The sequence below is a fragment of the Labeo rohita genome, chromosome 4 (genome assembly GCF_022985175.1).
Source record: "Labeo rohita strain BAU-BD-2019 chromosome 4, IGBB_LRoh.1.0, whole genome shotgun sequence".
Classification (NCBI taxonomy): Eukaryota; Metazoa; Chordata; class Actinopteri; order Cypriniformes; family Cyprinidae; genus Labeo; species Labeo rohita.
The window spans coordinates 17,902,428-17,921,136 of NC_066872.1; the positions used below are offsets into that span (position 1 = coordinate 17,902,428).

Consider the following 18,709-nt stretch of genomic DNA (forward strand, 5'->3'; position numbering starts at 1 on the left):
GTCATTCCCCAGGGCAAAACAGAGACCATCCTGGAGCTCGCCCACTCCCATCCCATGGCAGGTCATTTGGTGTGGAAAATACCATCCAGCGGATCCGGGACCGATTTCACTGGCCGGGCCTGGACGCTGATGTCAAGGCATTCTGCTGAGCTTGCCCGACCTGCCAGATCACAGCACTCAGGACTCCTTCCCCCAGCCCACTCATTCCCCTGCCCATCATCGAGGTGCCCTTCGAGCGCATCGGATTAGATCTGGTGGGGCCATTGTCTAAGTCTGCCCGAGGACACGAACACATCCTGGTCATCGTGGACTATGCCACCCGCTACCCAGAAGCAGTACCCCTGAGGAAAGCCACAGCGAAAGCCATCTCCCAGGAACTGTTTTTGTTGGCAAGCCGTGTCGGAATACCAACCGAAATCCTGACCGACCAGGGGACCCCATTCATGTCCCGGCTGATGGCTGATCTCTGCAGGCTGCTGTGGGTGAAGCAACTAAGAACAACAGTCTACCATCCACAGACGGACGGGCTTGTGGAACGTTTTAGTCAGACCCTGAAGCAAATGCTCCGGAGGATAGCGGCGGAGGATAAGCGGGACTGGGAGCTCATGATCCCCTATGTGATGTTCGGCATCAGAGAAGTTCCACAAGCCTCCACCGGCTTCACCCCCTTCGAGCTTCTCTTTGGCCGTCAACCTCTGGGCCTCCTGGACGTTGCCCGAGAAGCTTGGGAGCAGCAGCCTGCCCCCCCCGCACGGTCGTCGAACACGTCAAGCAGATGAGGGAGCGGATCGACCAGCTTATGCCATTAGTCCGGGAACACCTCAGCCAGGCTCAACAGGCCCAACAACGCCACTATAATCGGGCAGCCCAGCCACGGGAATTCCAACCGGGAGATCACGTCATGGTTCTGGTCCCCACCTTAGCGTGCAAGTTCCTGGCATCCTGGCAAGGCCCCTATACAGTGGTGGAGAAAATCGGTCCAGTGACCTACCGACTGCGCCAGCCTGGAAGAAGACGCAACGAACAGATATACCACATTAACTTAATAAAGAAGTGGCACGGGACCAGGGACCAGCTCACCGCCCTCGGTCTCACCGAGCCCATGGTTGTCGACATTAATCCCCATCTGTCAGCTGCCCAGAAGTCTGAGCTGCAGCACCTGGTCGGTCAGTTCCCGGATGTGTTCTCCTCCCGGCCCGGGCAGACCAACGTCATCCAGCATGACATAACGACGCCCCCTGGAGTGATTGTCAGGCAACGGCCCTATCGAGTCCCGGAGGCTCGTTGGCAGGCTATTGAGGAGGAAATTCAAGAGATGCTGAAGTTAGGAGTAATTGAGCCATCTTGCAGCCCCTGGTCCAGCCCCATAGTCATGGTACCAAAGCCGGATGGCACCCTCCGCTTCTGCAACAACTTCCGCCAACTGAATGAGGTCTCACAGTTCGACTGTCCCCCGCCGAGAGAAACTACGCGATGGTCGAGAAGGAGGCCCTGGCCATCAAGTGGGCAGTCCTGGAGCTGCCGTACTACCTCCTAGGCCGCAAGTTCACCCTGGTAACCGACCACGCTCCTTTACAATGGATGGCCCGGGCTAAAGACACTAACGCCAGGGTGACTCGCTGGTTCCTTGCGCTCCAGGACTTCCACTTCAAGGTTCGCCATCGTGCTGGGGCCAAAAACGCCAATGCGGACGGCCTCTCTCGGATTTGGACAGCTTATGCAGGTCTGTCAGGGGTCATTCCCCACCCACCCCTCATCTCACCCCTTCTATCTCCATTCGTTCTTAGGGCCAGAACGACGCTTGGGGGGGTATGTGACAAGCGTCTACGGGCTCATCAGCGTCACCCTGGCTACAAACGATCTACACCTGCACGTCCTCGTTACGGCTGATCGGTCACAGCTGCTTCCTCATCAGCAGCACAGCTTATAAGCTGTTTGTCCTGCTCAGTCAGACTGTCGAAGGACCCAAGCTGGAAGCACGGCAACTAACCTCTGTTCTCTCCTTATTTTTAGAAAGCAGCGAGTGACCGACAGCCCACACTGGAGCACGCCTGGCCACCCACTTTCAAGCACCCGAAGAGGACACAGAGCACCAGCCGCACCAGCCTCACGCCCCTCTTTTCTCACTCACCTTCACAAGTATTGTCAATAAAATCCACCCTCCAGGGTTGTTCACTCAGCTTACCTTGTCGTGTGATTCTTCACCCGTGACAATATTTCATTATCTATTAACTCACATTTTCATTAATTTATTGTTTCTATAATCGTAATCTTGTACTCATTAACTAATGCGCAAAATTGCATAAGTGAATGTGAACATGAGTCATGTACAGTCATTAGAGATCCTCACATGCATGTTAATCAGCGAAAAAAAGAGACAGGTTCAAGTAGCATGTTTTGTAACACCAGTAAATGAAATTTACTGTTATAATTTTGACTGTGAGTTGACATAATATGAAGAGGAAGCAACGTCACTTGTGTACATAATGAAATAATATGAATGTTCTCTGTGCCTATGATTTCCATGAATAAACAATTGAATGTGTTGTTGATGTTATCTTTTATTTGCATGTGTCATTACAGTGTGCATACAGGAACATACAGACCTTCCAGTCACATTCTAATGAACACACTAACAGAGAATTACAGCAAAAAAGAAAGAGAAAAAATTTCTATGATGGTTTGATTAGTTTCTATGTTTCATAGAACTATCTACCGATGGTCTGGACGCTAGTGCTCTTCAGACTTTGCCTGAGATTAAATCCGTGAGCCTTGAGTCAAGTGCAGGAGCTGTGGTTGGTGAAGCACCTCTCGCTGGGTTGTCGAGTGCTGCTGCACTCTCCACTCTGTGGTCCAATAGATGGTCAGGCCCATGGGCCTCCTGGTCACTGCCATTATGGTCAAACCTGTGAATCGCCCCCTTTGCGGAGTTGGCTTGAGTATGCCCTGAGGTACGAGTGAGGTGTATTTATGTGGAAACCCTTCCTGAGTGCTTTGGCACTGAAGAGCATCATGCATCTGTGCTCTCTATTGAGATGGAGAGTATGAAGCTGCGCACAACCACTGGTGTGCTCCCCTCACTGCTAGGGTTATTGATGAGCCTTTTGCTCCCAGTTGTGCCTTGAGGGCCGTCCTCTGCTTGAGAGCCAAAATTGCTGCTCCAGAGAACTCAGAGTACTGCAACAGTACAGAGTTGTTGAGCTGCCTCTACACTGGTTGCCTGTTGGAATGTGTGATTCCCTTTTAAGCTGGATCCCCTTTCTTATGGCCCTTTTTGCGATTACTCTGCTCCCAGGACATGGCCATGCTCCCCTCGCTATGGGAGGATCCTTGTGAGCCCACTGGTCCGTTTCTCTGTTTGAGAGCTAGGTACTTGCCCTGGGGCTAATGATCGCTTTGGTTGAGCTGGGTTTCCCCATGGCTAAGGTCCACCCCTCTTCTCTTTAAGCTCCACCTCAACAATGTCAGGTGGTTTGGCTACTTGTTGCCTCCTTGAAAAGCTGCCTTTATCTGGCCAAGTCTAACAGTGCCACCCTCACCTTGGAAGGTTTCCTTTGAGCGTACTGCTCCCAATTGAGCGTCTAAGGGCTCTTCTTAGACCCTTCACTCTTGGAGCTTCATTGAGCAGCTACGTCAGATTGTTAGGCCCCTTTCTGCCTCCCTGCTACGCTGCTCTCCTTGTTGGTTGAGCTTAAGCAGTGCTCCCCTCACCATAGAAGGTCACTTGTGAGCACACTGCTCCCTCCTGAGTACATTCTTCATTTGAATGTCAAATCCTTTGCTCTGCCAGGCAACCTTGTTGAGAGCTCTGCCTCCTCCTGTGGGCTACTCTCTTGGTGAGCCCAGCAGTGCTCCCCTCACCCTAGAGGGTCACCTGAGAGCATGTCGCTCCCCTTGAGGCATCTGAGTTTCCTCTCTGCCTGAGATTTGATTGGTCCGCCCCAGGGCTCCATGAGTCAGCAATTCGGTTGTTAAGTCTTTCTGCCTCTCTGATATGCTGCACTTATGGGTCAGCTTGTAGTGCTCTCCTCACACTAGAGTGTTATCTATGAGCACACTGCTTCCAATTCAATTGTTGGTGTTCTCCTCATGGTCTGAGCGCTGGATGCTACGCCCACTAGTTATGTATGAGCACATGCTCCAGAGCCTGTTCTGCAGGGTTCCTAGGCCTGTCTGATTATCGGCCTCAGTTCCCCCTTAAAGGAGAACTCCACTTCCAGAACAACAATTTACAAATAATTTACTCACCCCCTTGTCATCCAAAATGTTGATGTCTTTCTGTCTTCAGTCGTAAAGAAATTATGTTTTTTGAGGAAACCATTTCAGGACTTTTCTGCATATAAAGGACTTCATTGGTGCCCCGAATTTGAACTTCCCATCACTACTACAAATCATGTCTTCGAATCACCACAAGTTCATTGTCTGTGTGCTCCAGCTCAAAAAGGTGGAGTATGTCGAAAAACTCCATGTTATTTTCTCCTACAAATTTAGAATCATCTGACATCGTTTCTGTAAGCTAGTTAAATATTGATCCGGAGACGTAGGATCCATTCGCAACAACTTTATTAATACAGACTGTGTCAACAGGCGGGATTCAACAACGGCGGACAGGTGTGGTGAAGATAATCCAAATGGGGAAACGATAGTCCATGCAAAGGGTCGGGGCCGGCGGCAAACAAAGGGAATAATCCGAGACAATAGCGTAGGTCGATACAGGGCAGGCAGCAAAGGTTCACACACACGTTTAACAGTCCGGTCGGCAACGAGAAGACAGTCCGAAAGAACGCTCAGGATCGCTAGCATAACTAAGACGAAACTTCGCGAGGAAACGCCGATCGAGACGCACCTAAAATGGCCGACAAGCGGAAGTGAACCGGGAAGACCTGGAACCGGAAGTCAGCGGCTCAGGTACGGGGTTTATGGGAAATGTAGTGTTAGTATTCCGGGGAGGATTCCCGCTGGCGGTGGTCAGAGGGAGCCACAGAGACCGCGCTTGTGACAGAGCCCCCCCCTGCGAGCGCCGCCGGGGCCTACCTCTTCCACGGGGGGCTGGTCGATCTGGGTGGGTAGCATGAAAGTTGGCGGTGAGGGAGGGATCTAAGATGTCCTCGGCGGGCACCCAAGACCTCTCTTCGGGTCCGAAGCCCTCCCAGTCGACCAAATACTGGAGGCGGCCTCCCCGGCGCCGAGAGTCCAGGAGGGTATTGACCCGGTAGGCCTCCTCGCCATCGATGATTAGGGGGGGCGGCTCCTGTGGGGCGGTCTTCTCTAGGTTCTCCTCTCCTTCCGGATCATCAGCGGGCTTTAACAGGAACACATGAAAGGTGGGTGAGATACGATATTCAGATGGTAAATCTAAACGAAATGAAACTGGGGTAATTTGTCTGGTTATTCTGAAAGGACCCACGTACCTGGGGCTGAGCTTTTTGCAAGGTAAGCAAAGGCGAAGGTCCCGGGTCGAAAGCCACACCCACTGGCCCGGTTCATAGGTGGGATTGGGTCGACGCTTGCGGTCGGCCTGGGTCTGTGTGCGCCTGACAGCTCTTTGATGGTGGACATGGGCCTGGTTCCAGGTCTCCTCGCAGCGCTGAAACCAGGAGTTGACCGCTGGGAGCTCTGAGGGTTCTCCTGACCAGGGGAACAAGGGTGGCTGATATCCCAAGACGCACTGAAAGGACGTGAGGTTGGTGGAGGGCTTACGTAATGAGTTTTGAATGTATTCTGCCCACAGAAGGAAGCGACTCCACTCCTCCTGGTGGTCTCGGCAGTATGAGCGTAAGAAGCGCGTCAATTCCTGATTCATCCTCTCGGCCTGGCCGTTGGACTGAGGGTGGTACCCCAAAGTGAGGCTGATGTTAACGCCGAGAAGGTTGAAGAAGCTCCTCCAAAGGCGAGAGGTGAATTGGGGACCTCGATCCGAGACAATCTCCTCTGGTAGGCCATAATACCGGAAGACTGTGTTGCAAAGGGTCTCCATGGCGGTGGGCAGTTTGGGTAATGGGATGAGACGGCAGCCCTTGGAGAAACGGTCTATGACTGTGAGGATGGTAGTGTGACCGCTGGAGGAGGAGAGATCAGTGAGAAAGTCTACAGCAATATGTGACCATGGACGCCTGGGTATCGGTAAGGGTTGTAGGAGACCGGCTGGCAATTGACGAGGCGTCTTGGCCATATTGCATATGGAACAGTTCTTGATGAAGGTGATAGTGTCGGGGCGTATGGACGGCCACCAGAACCGGTTGCTTAGTAGATTTAGGGTGGCCTCGATGCCGGGGTGACCTGAGCTGGGTGTGGAGTGGGTTAGAGATAGCAGACGGGAGTGTAGGGCGAGGGGGACATATGTGAGGTGGTCTGGGCAGTTAGCAGGAGCGGGATCCTGAGTGAGGGCCTCTGATATTTCGGTCATAATATCCCATGCCACAGGTGCCACGATGACTGAGGTGGGTAGGATGGTCCCGGGGGAAGGAGGAGTGATGTCGGGATCGTGAATGCGGGAGAGCGCATCCGCCTTGGTATTCTGGGAACCAGGCCGGTAGGTGACCTGAAACTGGAATCGAGTAAAGAACAATGCCCACCGGGCCTGGCGGTGGTTAAGGACTCTGGCTGAGCGAAGGTATTCCAAGTTTTTGTGATCTGTGAGTACAGTAAATGGGTGTAGAGCCCCCCTCGAGCCAGTGCCGCCACTCCTCCAGAGCAAGTTTTATGGCCAGCAGCTCTCGGTTGCCCACATCGTAGTTTCTCTCTGCGGGTGTGAGTTTGTGGGAGAAATAGGCGCAGGGGTAGGTCTTGGGAGGTTGGCCCTGTCGCTGCGAGAGAACAGCCCCTACGCCAGTGCTGGAAGCATCAACCTCTATCAGGAAAGGAATGTTAGGGTCCGGGTGGTGAAGGATAGGTGCCGTGGTGAACCGCTGTCGGAGATCAGCGAAGGCCTGGTGGGCGGTGGAAGACCAGGAGAGATGAGAGTTGCCTTTTTTACCATAGCTGTGAGGGGAGCGGCCACGGAGCTGAAACCTCGGATAAAGCGGTGGTAGAAATTGGCAAACCCTAGAAATCGTTGGAGTTCCTTGAGGGTTGAGGGGCGTGGCCAGTTTCAAACGGCGTTAACCTTACTCTCATCCATGGCGATCCCCTCGGGGCTGATGACGTAGCCCAGAAAAGCTATCCTTTCTTGATGAAATTCGCATTTTTCTTCTTTAGCATAAAGCTGGTGCTGGATGAGTCGTTGTAGCACTGCCCTGACGTGCTGGACGTGTTCACTGTAGGAGCTGGAGTAGATGAGTATGTCATCTATATAGACTATCACCCAGCGGTTTAGCATGTCTCGGAAAACCTCATTCACGAAGGCCTGAAAGCAGGAAGGACTGTTGGCTAGTCCGAAGGGCATAACCAGATATTCGTAGTGCCCAGATGCAGTTGAGAAGGCCATTTTCCACTCGTCTCCCTCACGTATGCGGATAATGTTGTACGCTGATCGTAAGTCCAATTTAGTGTAAAACCTTGCCGTGCGAAGCTGTTCCAGTGCTGGAGGGACGAGCGGGAGAGGATATCGGTATTTGACGGTGATGTCATTGAGTGGGCGGTAGTCTATGCAGGGACGGAGGCCCCCGTCCTTCTTCTTGACGAAGAAGAAGCCGGCCGAGGCCGGTGAGGTGGAGGGTCTAATGAAACCTTTTGCGAGCTCCTCCTGGATGTAAGTGTTCATGGCCTCGGATTCGGGTTGTGAGAGGGGGTAGATTCATCCCCGTGGTGGAGTGGAACCAGGAACTAGGTCGATGGCGCAATCCCCGGGTCGATGAGGTGGCAGAAGGGTGGCTTTAGTTCGGCTGAAGGCCTCGAGGAGGCCTCTCAGAACTGGGCTGAAATACCGCTTTGAATTGTTGGAGAAAAGTAGCGAAGGAGAGGAAGGCAGGGCGGTCCAGGTTCCAAACAGCAGTGGCCCATTCCAGCGCCTTCCCAGTGAGGAGTGAGCACACAAAAGCAATCTTGCCCTCCTCCGTGGGGTACAGATGAGGCTGCTGGTTTACGAAGAGTGTACATTGTAAAAGGAACCCCTTGCATCGGGCCGCCGTACCGTCAAACTTCTCAGGAAACGCAAGTCGCGGGCTGGCGGTAACGGCTTGAACTCCCGCTGGAGATGGTGTAGCGTCGGGAGGTGTAGCGGATGGAGCGGTTACCTGAAGTCCCTGGAGAGCCTGGACGAGCTGTTCCGTGAGGTTAGTGAGACGTTGCAACTGCTGTTGGTGGTCCGACAGGGCGGATGCTTGAGCAGAGAGCTCGGTTGTGATCTGATCGACTGTTGCTGGATCCATAGCTGGCGAAGTTTTCTGTAAGCTAGTTAAGGATTGATCTGGAGACGTAGGATCCATTCGCAACAACTTTATTAATACAGACTGTGTCAACAGGCGGGATTCAACAACGGCGGACAGGTGTGGTGAAGATAATCCAAATGGGGAAACGATAGTCCATGCAAAGGGTCGGGGCCGGCGGCAAACAAAGGGAATAATCCGAGACAATAGCGTAGGTCGATACAGGGCAGGCAGCAAAGGTTCACACACACGTTTAACAGTCCAGTCGGCAACGAGAAGACAGTCCGAAAGAACGCTCAAGATCGCTAGCATAACTAAGACGAAACTTCGCGAGGAAACGCAGATCGAGACGCACCTAAAATGGCCGACAAGCGGAAGTGAACCGGGAAGACCCGGAACGGGAAGTCAGCGGCTCAGGTACAGGGTTGATGGGAAATGTAGTGTTAGTATTCCGGGGAGGATTCCCGCTGGCGGCGGTCAGAGGGAGCCACAGAGACCGCGCTTGTGACCGTTGTACCTTTTTAGTGTTTGCACGTTCACTTTGTAAACACTGGGTCTATGGTTCTGCCTACGTTCCGCATGAACTTTTGGCATGCTTTAATAGTACGTAAATACGCATCCCAGAGCCTGTGCTACACAAGCTTTTGTGCTTAAAAAGTATGAAATTTTTTGAAAAAGACCAATTGTTTCACTAGATAACAACCGTCTTCCTCGGCTAGGATTGTTTCAAGCTGCATTTAAACGACATTTTGGAATTTCAAAATCGGGGCACCAATGAAGTCCATTATATGAAGAAAAATTCTGAAATGTTTTCCTCAAAAAACATAATTTCTTCACGACTGAATACAGAAAAACATGAACATCTTGGATGACAAGGGGGTGAGTAAATTATTTGTGATTTGTTCTGGAAGTGGACTTCTCCTTTAAGAACGGTGTTTCTAATATCCATATTATGGTAGGTGCACAAGCCATGCTCCTGTCCACTTTCTCAAATTCACACAGTGGGAAGTGTGGACGCTGTAACAGGGTGTTGTTACCAAGGATCTGCTTATTCAGTTCCTTTGAGCAAGCTCATTCAGAGCTGGCAGTCACCCCTTGGGTAACAGGCCAGGGTCTGGTTTTTTGTCCCAGGCTTGGCATGCGCTCCCCTCAGCATGGCAGCATGGGTATACCACTCTCTAAAGCGACCTCTGGGGGACACAGTGTGACACTGCATCCTCTAGACTTCTTGGCATGCTTCGGACACAAGCTTCAGATGAAGAAGCAGATGACGTATTCTCCTGGCAGCCTTTTATATTGTGGTTGTGCCAGTAGTGACGTCATAGGCTGTCTCCGCTGTTCCCCATAGTGACCTCAAGAGGACGCAATGTCTTGTTCCCTTCAGGGAATCTCAGGCAGAACATTACAGTTTACTAGAGTTGGGGTACTTGGACTCGTACTCGGACTCAAGTCCAGTCTCAACAATTTCTAGGCGACTTGGACTTGTCATGGACTCGGATGCATTTTTACTCGGACTTGACTCAGACTCAAGCCTTTCAGGCTTGGAAAATATCCAGAGTCCGTCCGAGTCCAGAGACAGTTGACGGAAATGTCACTGACTCAATGCATTATCACGAAAGTCTTGTCCAGTAGGCTACTTTTTTATGTGCGCACATACACTCAAACCGCGATCACAGAACGTGCCTCTCGGTTAGTGTGCGAATGCCGAGTTGTCTTTCGCTTTTAATAGGTTTTGTTATTGCTATACACATGCTTGTCTTAGAGATTATTCATGTAAATAAAGTCGGTTTTGTCTTAAGTAAACCTGAACAGTTGGGAGAAATACTGATGCGTCAAAATATTTGGTTACACTTTATTTTGATAGTCCACTTTAGACATTTTACTAACTATAAGTAACTTTGCAACTACATGTCAACTAATTCTCATTAATTTACAACTACAATTCTACTAACTCTCAGAGCAGATTGTTAGGTTAGGTTAGGTTAGGATTAGGGTTAGTAGGATAAGTTGACATATATTTGGAAAGTTTAGAGTGTTAGAAGATATTAAGCAGACAGTCTACTAATACTCTAATGACTAGTTGACATGCAGTTGCAAAGTTACTTGCTGTTAGTAGAATGTCTAAAGTGGACTATCAAAATAAAGTGTTACCAAATATTTTAAATGTGCGTCAGATCTTAAAGCGACAGCAGCGTAAAACAATAATTAAACAAAAAAAAAAAAAAAAAAATCACTCACTGTTCTTGACTGAATCACTTATTAACTGTGATAAAGATCTTTAATGTATACAGTAAAGATTTTGCAGTGTTTTATTTTAACATTTATTACTTCATGAAATGTCTGTAGTCTGTTTCTGTAGTAACCTTTATTTAGACCTACCTAAAAAACAAACAAAAAAAAACCCCTAAAATTCTATTTTTAAAAATATTCTATTTTTAAAAAAATATTGTTTAATTTGTATTTTTGATCAATATATGTATTAATATTTTTGCTTGTAAGTAATACTTGGAGTGTTTACTTTCCTTGAGCTTGAGAATGTTTTACTTACATTAGTTAAGTTTTTTTTCTGTATTGAAATTATTATTATTTAAACATGGTGGCAGTTTCTAGCTTGAAAGAAAAATAATTTTTCTAACATCTTTGCAGCAAGAGTTTTTATGGGTCCAACACCACCTTGGGTGTGCATTATTTTCTAATAATTAAATGGCCCAATCATCAATTATTCCTTATATAATCTATAATTTATTGTAATTAATGAAACTATAAATGCATTAGAAAATAAAACAGGTGTGGGTTGGCTGTGACTTATGGAAAGTATATGTAGGGCTTTATACACAGTGTGTGCCATTGTAAAGACTAGGTTTATCCCTCACAACCTCATTTTCATTCAAGAAAAAAAAAAGTCATATAAAACCCAAAACACACACAGCCACAATCAGAAATAAAAGAGGTGCATTTTCTGCTCTTAAGGTCCCATTGACCAAGACACCTACTCCTTTACCCCCACTCTTGAATTTATATATTTACTACATCGATGAATAAAGTCAAGTTCTGCCCTATAATTTTTCACATTCTAAAACCTTCATTCTAAAATATGTCACATTACATTGATCAGCCATAACTACTGTTACATGACTTTAAGTTTGCTAAGCAGAGCAGTACACTAATTATGAGATGTTGTGAAATCAAAAATCAAAATGGCAAGATCCACTAGAGGTTTGTTTTTTCTTACATTTCAACTGACATTGCATTTTTCTAGTTGTAAAGGTTAAAAACAGGGGTGCCCAAACTTGGTCCTGGTCCTTGGTTTAGCTCCAACTTGCCTCAACACACCTGCCAGGGGGTTTCTGCCTAGTATGCCTAGTAAGAGCTTGATAAGCTGGTTCAGGTGTGTTTAATAGGCCTGGAGCTAAAATCTGTACGACACCTCCCTCTAGGACCGAGTTTGGGCACCCCTGGGTTAAAACAATGTCAAGTTTTGGACTCGGACTCATCTCGGACTCGATCAGTTAAAGACTCGGACTCGACTTAGGTGGACTCGAACCCAACACTACAGTTTACTGCATGTTATTGCTTAACTGTGGTGTCCTTACCATGACATGTTTGTCAGTTCAGTTCAATAGTTTCTTTGCTATAGTGTGATTTGAATGTTAGTACATGTTTGTCAACTGATGTATTAATTAACACTTTAGGTTAAGCTAAAAGCAACTCACTCTGTGTCACACCCCTGTGGACTATTTTTGTGGGTTTCCCTATGTATGCCCTTATTTGGTCTTTCCTGTTCCGTCTTTAATTATTACGTCACTGTTTGATCGTTCACACCTGTCCTGGTCTGATTGGTCTGTGTATTTAAGTTGGTTTGAGTTCCCCGTTTGGTTGTCGGTTCTTGTATTGTCATTCAAAGTCTGTATTGTCTCCCAGTCTTTGTTTGCATGTGGATTCCCTGCTGTTCCTGTTCGTTCCTGTTCCGAGTGTGGATTATTTAAAGGTGCAGTGTGTAATATTTAGCGGCATCTAGTGGTGAGGATTCGAATTTCAACCAACGGCTAAGTCCCCCACTCACCCTGCCCTTTCGAAACGCATACAGAAGCTACGGAAGCTGACACAGGACAAAAGTGTCGTCGTCTGTTACACCTGACAGTAGCCAATCAAGCAATGATGTTTCTGTACAAAGGTAAGTCAAAGAATTATATTTACTTAATTATTCAGTAAACCAATATGTTATTGCGAATATTATTGTTACTCATTGATCATTGTCTCAGGTTTATTCGCTGACTTTAGTTAGATTTTTTTGTATGACAGTTAGTAGGGTTGTGCGACGTCTACCAAATTGGCATCAGACGAAGTCTACAGTGAAACATCATGATGAAAAGTGAAAGTGAAATGCGATCATGCATACGAAATCAGTTTCAGTGCCATGCACATTACTAGCGGCCCCCTGATGCCCGCAATTTATATACAGTATAATTACTTAACGATATAACTGCTAGAGAAAGTAATGAAATATATATATTTTTCCATCTAATGTTTATTGCCTTTAAAACACAACTTTGGGATCACGATGCCGGTTCAACATCGTTTCAACATTTTAACGTGGTGACGATACGAGTGGCCTTTTAAAACACCAGCGAAGAAGTAGAACAACGTACTGACGAAACGCGCTCTGTAGAATTTTGTCCGTTTAGGGCTACTGTAGAAACATGGCAGCACTAAATTGCGACTTCCATGTAAGGGGACCCGCGGTGTATGTAGATATAAATTGCTCGTTCTAAGGTTATAAAATCATAACGGCTTATTATGTAAGGTCTTTACACACGTCTGAAAACATAGTTTTGTATGTTATATTGCATTTCTGCCAATAAATTCTCCTAAATATTACACACTGCACCTTTAATAAAAGTATATGTTCTGGATTTCCTTCTCCCTACTCCTCATTTCCCCGCACACAACACTTGTGACACTCTGTGAGAAAGAATGTGAATTAAACCTTACCACCTACAGCTACATTACATACACCATTAGGGGTGCTGAATTAGCCTCTTCATGAAATGCACAAAGACACTAATAATAATTAAAACCATTACTTTAACTCAACTGTTGATGTGACAGGGTGTATGTTTTATTATTTATGATTTTATATTTTCACTCAATATTTCTATATTGAAATTAATTTTCTGCCCTTGTACTCTTTTTGTGCTATCTTATGTAGCTTATGTGCTGCTGTTGCAGTACAAATATAGCATTAGTGAATGGGAACATGAGTATTCTATAGTCATTGGAGGTCCTCGTATGCATGTTAATCAGCAAAAAAAGAGAGAGAGGTTCGAGTAGCAACACCAGTAAATTAAATTTACTGTTATAATGTTGACTGTGAGTTTACCTGTGTACAATAATGTGGACCTTCTTTGCCTATGATTTCCATAAAGAAAGAGGTGAATGTGTTGCTGCTGTTGTCTTTCATTTGCATGTCATTATACTGTGTGTATACAGAAACCGACAGATTGTCTAGTCACATTCAAATTAACACACTTCCAGCAACAAAGAGCAACATTGAGAAAAAGTTTTTTGTTTAGAGTAATAAACAAATGATGTGATGCTGAATGAGGAACGAGAGCAGATATGATAATCACACTAAAGCTGCAGACAGAAACATCAGACTCAGGACAGAAACACACTACATCTAAAGTAAGAACAACTCACATCTTCATTCTTTAACTAGAATTAGACTACTGACATGTTAATATAGTCTTAATCATGTTTTACATCAATCTCTGAATATTTAATGTGAGTTTATCTCTATTTTTCTTGATCAGAAATGGACCAAACTCTATTTTTCATTCTTCTTCTCACTGGTGAGTGTGTTTGTGGTTTTATTTATGGTTTCTAGTTTCATTAGGTTTGATCCTATTATGAAAAGCATTAAAGCAAATCCTCTCTTTCACAGCTGTCTGCTCCGTATCTGAATGTGTTCAGCGTCAGTATCACTTTATAAATGAGATCAAGACCTGGACTGAAGCTCAGAGATACTGCAGAGAGAAATACTCAGATCTGGCCACCGTTGACAACATGAACGACATGAATGAGCTGAAGAAGAGTGTGAATTATAGAATTTCTCAGTATGTCTGGATTGGGCTCCAGAAGATGAGTCGTGATGAATGGCAGTGGTCTTCAGGTGAAACTGCACTCTATCTGAACTGGGCTACTGGACAACCAGATAGCAGAGATGATTGTGCTATGATGAGAAATGGACAATGGCATGATTTGCCATGTGGTGAAAACAAGTACTTCATTTGCAACAACAGTGAGTTCATTTTTAGATGCACCATATTTTAATGGAATACTAAACAAAATGACTCTTTAATTTGATAGCAAATTTAGAAGAGACTGTGGATGTCTGTCACTTTCAGTGTTCAGACAATTTCTATATCAACATTACTGCCAGAAGAAAACTTTCACCATTCACTGAACACACTTTGATGCTTTGTCATTCTTATATATGATAATTTGTCACAATGGATACCTGCAATTATAGATCTTAAATCTTGGAGATCTAAATTGATCTTATATTATTAATAATAAACAAACAATAAAGTAACTAGAGGTGATTTAACTTGATATTTTCAGCCTTCAGTTCAGTTGAGATTTTCAACTGAATATTAAATATATCACCAGCTGTAGAAGCAGCTCAAGTCTTTGAATGACATATTTCTGATATTTCCACCACTGCTCCTGTTCACATCCAAACCATAAAGCAGCATAAGAATAATGAACAAATTAATTCATATGATTCTTTTTCTCATTTTTTTCTTAAAGCAAACACAGGACTCGTCCTTGTCAATCAGACGATGAATTGGAGAGACGCTCAGATTTACTGCAGACAGAATCACATTGATCTGGTCAGTGTGAGGAACCAGAATGAGAGTCAACTGCTTGAGAAGATCATTAGTGATAGAAATTTATCTGGATCACATGTCTGGATCGGTCTGTTCAGAGACTCATGGCAGTGGTCAGATCTGAGTAACTCCTCATTCAGATACTGGAACACTGATCAACCTAACAATTTGGGGGGTAATCAGAACTGTACAGCTCTCAATCTGTATGCTCAAGGACAATGGCATGACCTCTACTGCAATAACCAATGTCCTTTTTTGTGTGCCATGAAGGTGAGCAGATCCTCACAAAACACACAATCCATCACCTCCAGATCTCTTAAAGTTCACACTACATGTCTGACATGACAAAATCATCCACAGTGTTTGTTCTGCATGTTGTTTTTGGTCAGTCTTTCTCTAGTTTCTGCTTGTGGTTTGTTTTGTGTCCAGATAAACTGTTTCTGATCAAAGAGAATCTGACGTGGTCTGAAGCGCTGAGATACTGCAGAAAGAATCATATGGATCTGGTCTCGGTTCATTCAGAAGAGATTCAGCGTCGTGTGATGAATGTGGTTAAACGGGCGTCTACTGCGGCGGTGTGGTTGGGTTTACACAACTACTGCAGCATGAACATGTGGCTCTGGGTCAGTGTAGAGGTTGTGTGCTATCACAACTGGGCTCCAGGGAACGGAACGACACCGGAAAACTGCAGCCTCGAGAGAAGAAAAGGAGCAGTTCAGTCTGGAGGAGATCAGCGTTGGATCAGCCTTCCTGAATCTCTCAAACTCAACTTTATCTGCAGAAAGAAAGAGTGAGGAACATGCTAACGTGTTTACTTACATTCACAGTTTTCTGAGGCTACTTCATTATTTTTCCTGTTTACTTTTATGTTTAATTTGTTCTATAGTAGGTTCTGTGTGAATCTACTTATTGGGTTTAAAAAGTGGTCAAAGTCTGTTTTATTTCTGTATTATGAAATATGTGTTTTTTTAAGATAGAAACTCTTTGTATATCTGGTGTGATTATGACTCTTTATGTTTTGCGCTAATCATATCTTTTGAACGCAAACACAAGACGCCGCACTAGAGGTGGCTGATCTTCCCAAAATATCAAAATTTTAATTTTTTTTTGTTTGATTAACATTAATGACGCAGATTAAGACCGAATGCACGTATGTAATATACTGGCCAGTGCTGGGCTAAGTTACTTTTAAAAGTAATCCATTACAATAATGTGTTACTCCTTTTAAAAGTAACTAATTACGTTACTTCGTTACTTTATATGTAAAGTAATGCGTTACGTTACTTTTGAGTTACTTTTGCGTTACTTTCTAAATCTGGGCAGATTTTTGTTTTTCTAATATAAAAAGTTCTATTTTTAAGCAAATTTAAGACCTGGCTTTTAGTGAAATGAGTAAGCCTACAGTATCATCATGTTCACATAGTGCACACAACGCCTCTGTATTTCCAATTTCTCTCAACATGTGGCCAGGAGACTAGTCAGTCAATAAATGGGAAAACAAAGTAACTGGCATTACGTTTTTGAAAAAGTAACTTAGATATTTTCTTGTAAATAAAAAATTAATGCGTTACTTTACTAGTTACTTGAAAAAAGTAATCTGATTACATAACTCCTGTTACTTCTAATGATACTGGCACACATACGATTTCCTTCTCAGCTGTTTATGTTCACTTCAGACATAACTGGCCCAGCAAACACAACTACACTGTAAAAATCTGCTCTTTTTGTTTTTGTTTTGTCACAGTGTGAAATGTCAAAGTACTTTATATGACAGATGTAGTTTTTTTTTAAACGTTACAAATATGTTTTTTCCACAATGTTTTTTCTGATGTTTTTAACACATCAGAATGTTTCCTTACATCATTTTTGGAACTTACCATGTTCAACCTGGCACATGCTATGCTGTTATCAAAATGCTTTGTACTATGTTATCTATCTTTCACAGTAAATCGGCTTTAACATAGATAAATAATTTAAGAAGATATAGCAGAAGAAAAAGATCAAATGAAGTGGTGAATCTGATTATTCAGCTTATTACAAGCACTATTTTTAGACTTCATCTTATCTGTAGGATTGTAAGTTTTAAACAATTATGTGATCTGAAGAGCACTGTTTTGTTCTTTAGTGTGCGTAAGTCAGTGTGTTTACTCTAGATCTGTCAATCATGCGATCATATCTCCTGCCCTTGAGAGAAACATTGTTTAAAACGTAAAAAATATTAAAGCAAATAGACTGTTTATGATTATATATCTTTTCTCTTTGTGTTTTTTTAAACAGCTCATGGTATTTTTACAACAATAAGGCATGTTTATGACAAATGATAAGCAGGGGTACCATTCAATCCAATCAAATTATATTTTAAAATGTAGTTTTCTTGGCATTTATAGATCATTAATCAGCGGTCAATGTTAAATCCATATACAAGATACATAGGAAGAGCGGGGTGATTTGAGGCTGTGGGAAAGTTGATTGTTTCTTGGGAAAGTAGCAACACTATCTAACCTGTTTCCCAGTCAACCTATTAGTAATTGGACTTGTAATTCATCTTGGAAATAATTTAAAAAAAGTAAGATTAACAACAAAAACATTTGTTTGTCATATAATTGTTCTTAAGTCAGTCTTATCTCCATCACTTAAAGGAGAAGTCCTTAAAAAAAACAGCATTTTGGAAGTTCAAACTTGGGGCACCATATCAGTCCATTATATAGAGAAAAATGCTGAAACGTTTACCTCAAAAAACATAATTTCTTTGCAACTAAAGAAAGAAAGACATGCACATCTTGGATGACAAAAGGGTGAGTATATTACATGTGAATCTTTATTTTGGAAGTGGACTTTAACTTACCGCTGTCATGTTTCCTCTTTTCCTCCTCTTCTTGCTTTTTTGCCCACTATTGGCTGCCAGACAGATAAGTCCTCTTTATTTTTAAATTAGTAAATGCATGAGTAAGCGCTGTGCCAGTTTGAAAACAGTGGCTGGTGCATCACAAGGAAAAAGCAAGCACAGCCAGTGTAATGTGAGAGGGGGCCCCCTAGAGCGGATGCAGATATATTACTCCATGTTATATTAATAATGGCATTTCAGATTGTTCAAATGGTCAGCTGTTAGGGGCCCTCTCACAATGCGGGGCCCAGGCAAGTGCCTGCCCTGCCTGCTCTATTGCTACACCTCTATATGCACATATAGGTATTATATATTGTATAATATATTGTATAACATGATGTGCTTCAAGGGATGTTCACAGATTTTGTGACTTCATGTCCAAGTAAATAGAGCTATTTTTAAAATGTAGCATTCAATTGCATTGCAAGGCTGAACAATAAGACCTAGTGCGTAAATGTGGTCTTACAGTGCGTTCACACCACACGCGACTTGCGTGAAAAATCCCACTATTCGTGCTTAGTTGGACGCTTGAACATTTTGAGTGTACTCGCTTCATTCGTATGTGAAATTCACTTCACAACAGACGCGAATTTACGTCATGGGAGGGGCTTCTGCCAGGCAGCTTC

At 44.5% G+C, this 18,709-nt stretch overlaps 1 protein-coding gene across 1 annotated transcript; it reads left to right on the forward strand.

Annotated features, from left to right (window-relative positions):
* The first annotated feature begins 13,970 nt into the window (after positions 1 to 13,970).
* LOC127164264 (macrophage mannose receptor 1) lies at positions 13,971 to 16,983 on the forward strand. The gene is made up of 5 exons (XM_051108108.1): positions 13,971 to 13,991; positions 14,120 to 14,158; positions 14,251 to 14,607; positions 15,120 to 15,348; positions 15,624 to 16,983. The coding sequence occupies exons 2-5, from the start codon at positions 14,122 to 14,124 to the stop codon at positions 15,991 to 15,993; spliced, it is 993 nt and encodes a 330-aa protein (XP_050964065.1). The 5' UTR covers positions 13,971 to 13,991; positions 14,120 to 14,121; the 3' UTR covers positions 15,994 to 16,983.
* The last annotated feature ends 1,726 nt before the right edge of the window (positions 16,984 to 18,709 follow it).

Bases quoted from the DNA above. Each gene is read 5' to 3' on its own strand.
- LOC127164264 (XM_051108108.1), top strand. From the start codon at position 14,122: ATGGACCAAACTCTATTTTTCATTCTTCTTCTCACTG. The intron at 14,159-14,250 runs GTGAGTGTGTTT...TCTCTTTCACAG, and splicing joins TTTCATTCTTCTTCTCACTG to CTGTCTGCTCCGTATCTGAA. The intron at 15,349-15,623 runs CACTGATCAACC...GTTTGTTTTGTG, and splicing joins TCCTCATTCAGATACTGGAA to TCCAGATAAACTGTTTCTGA.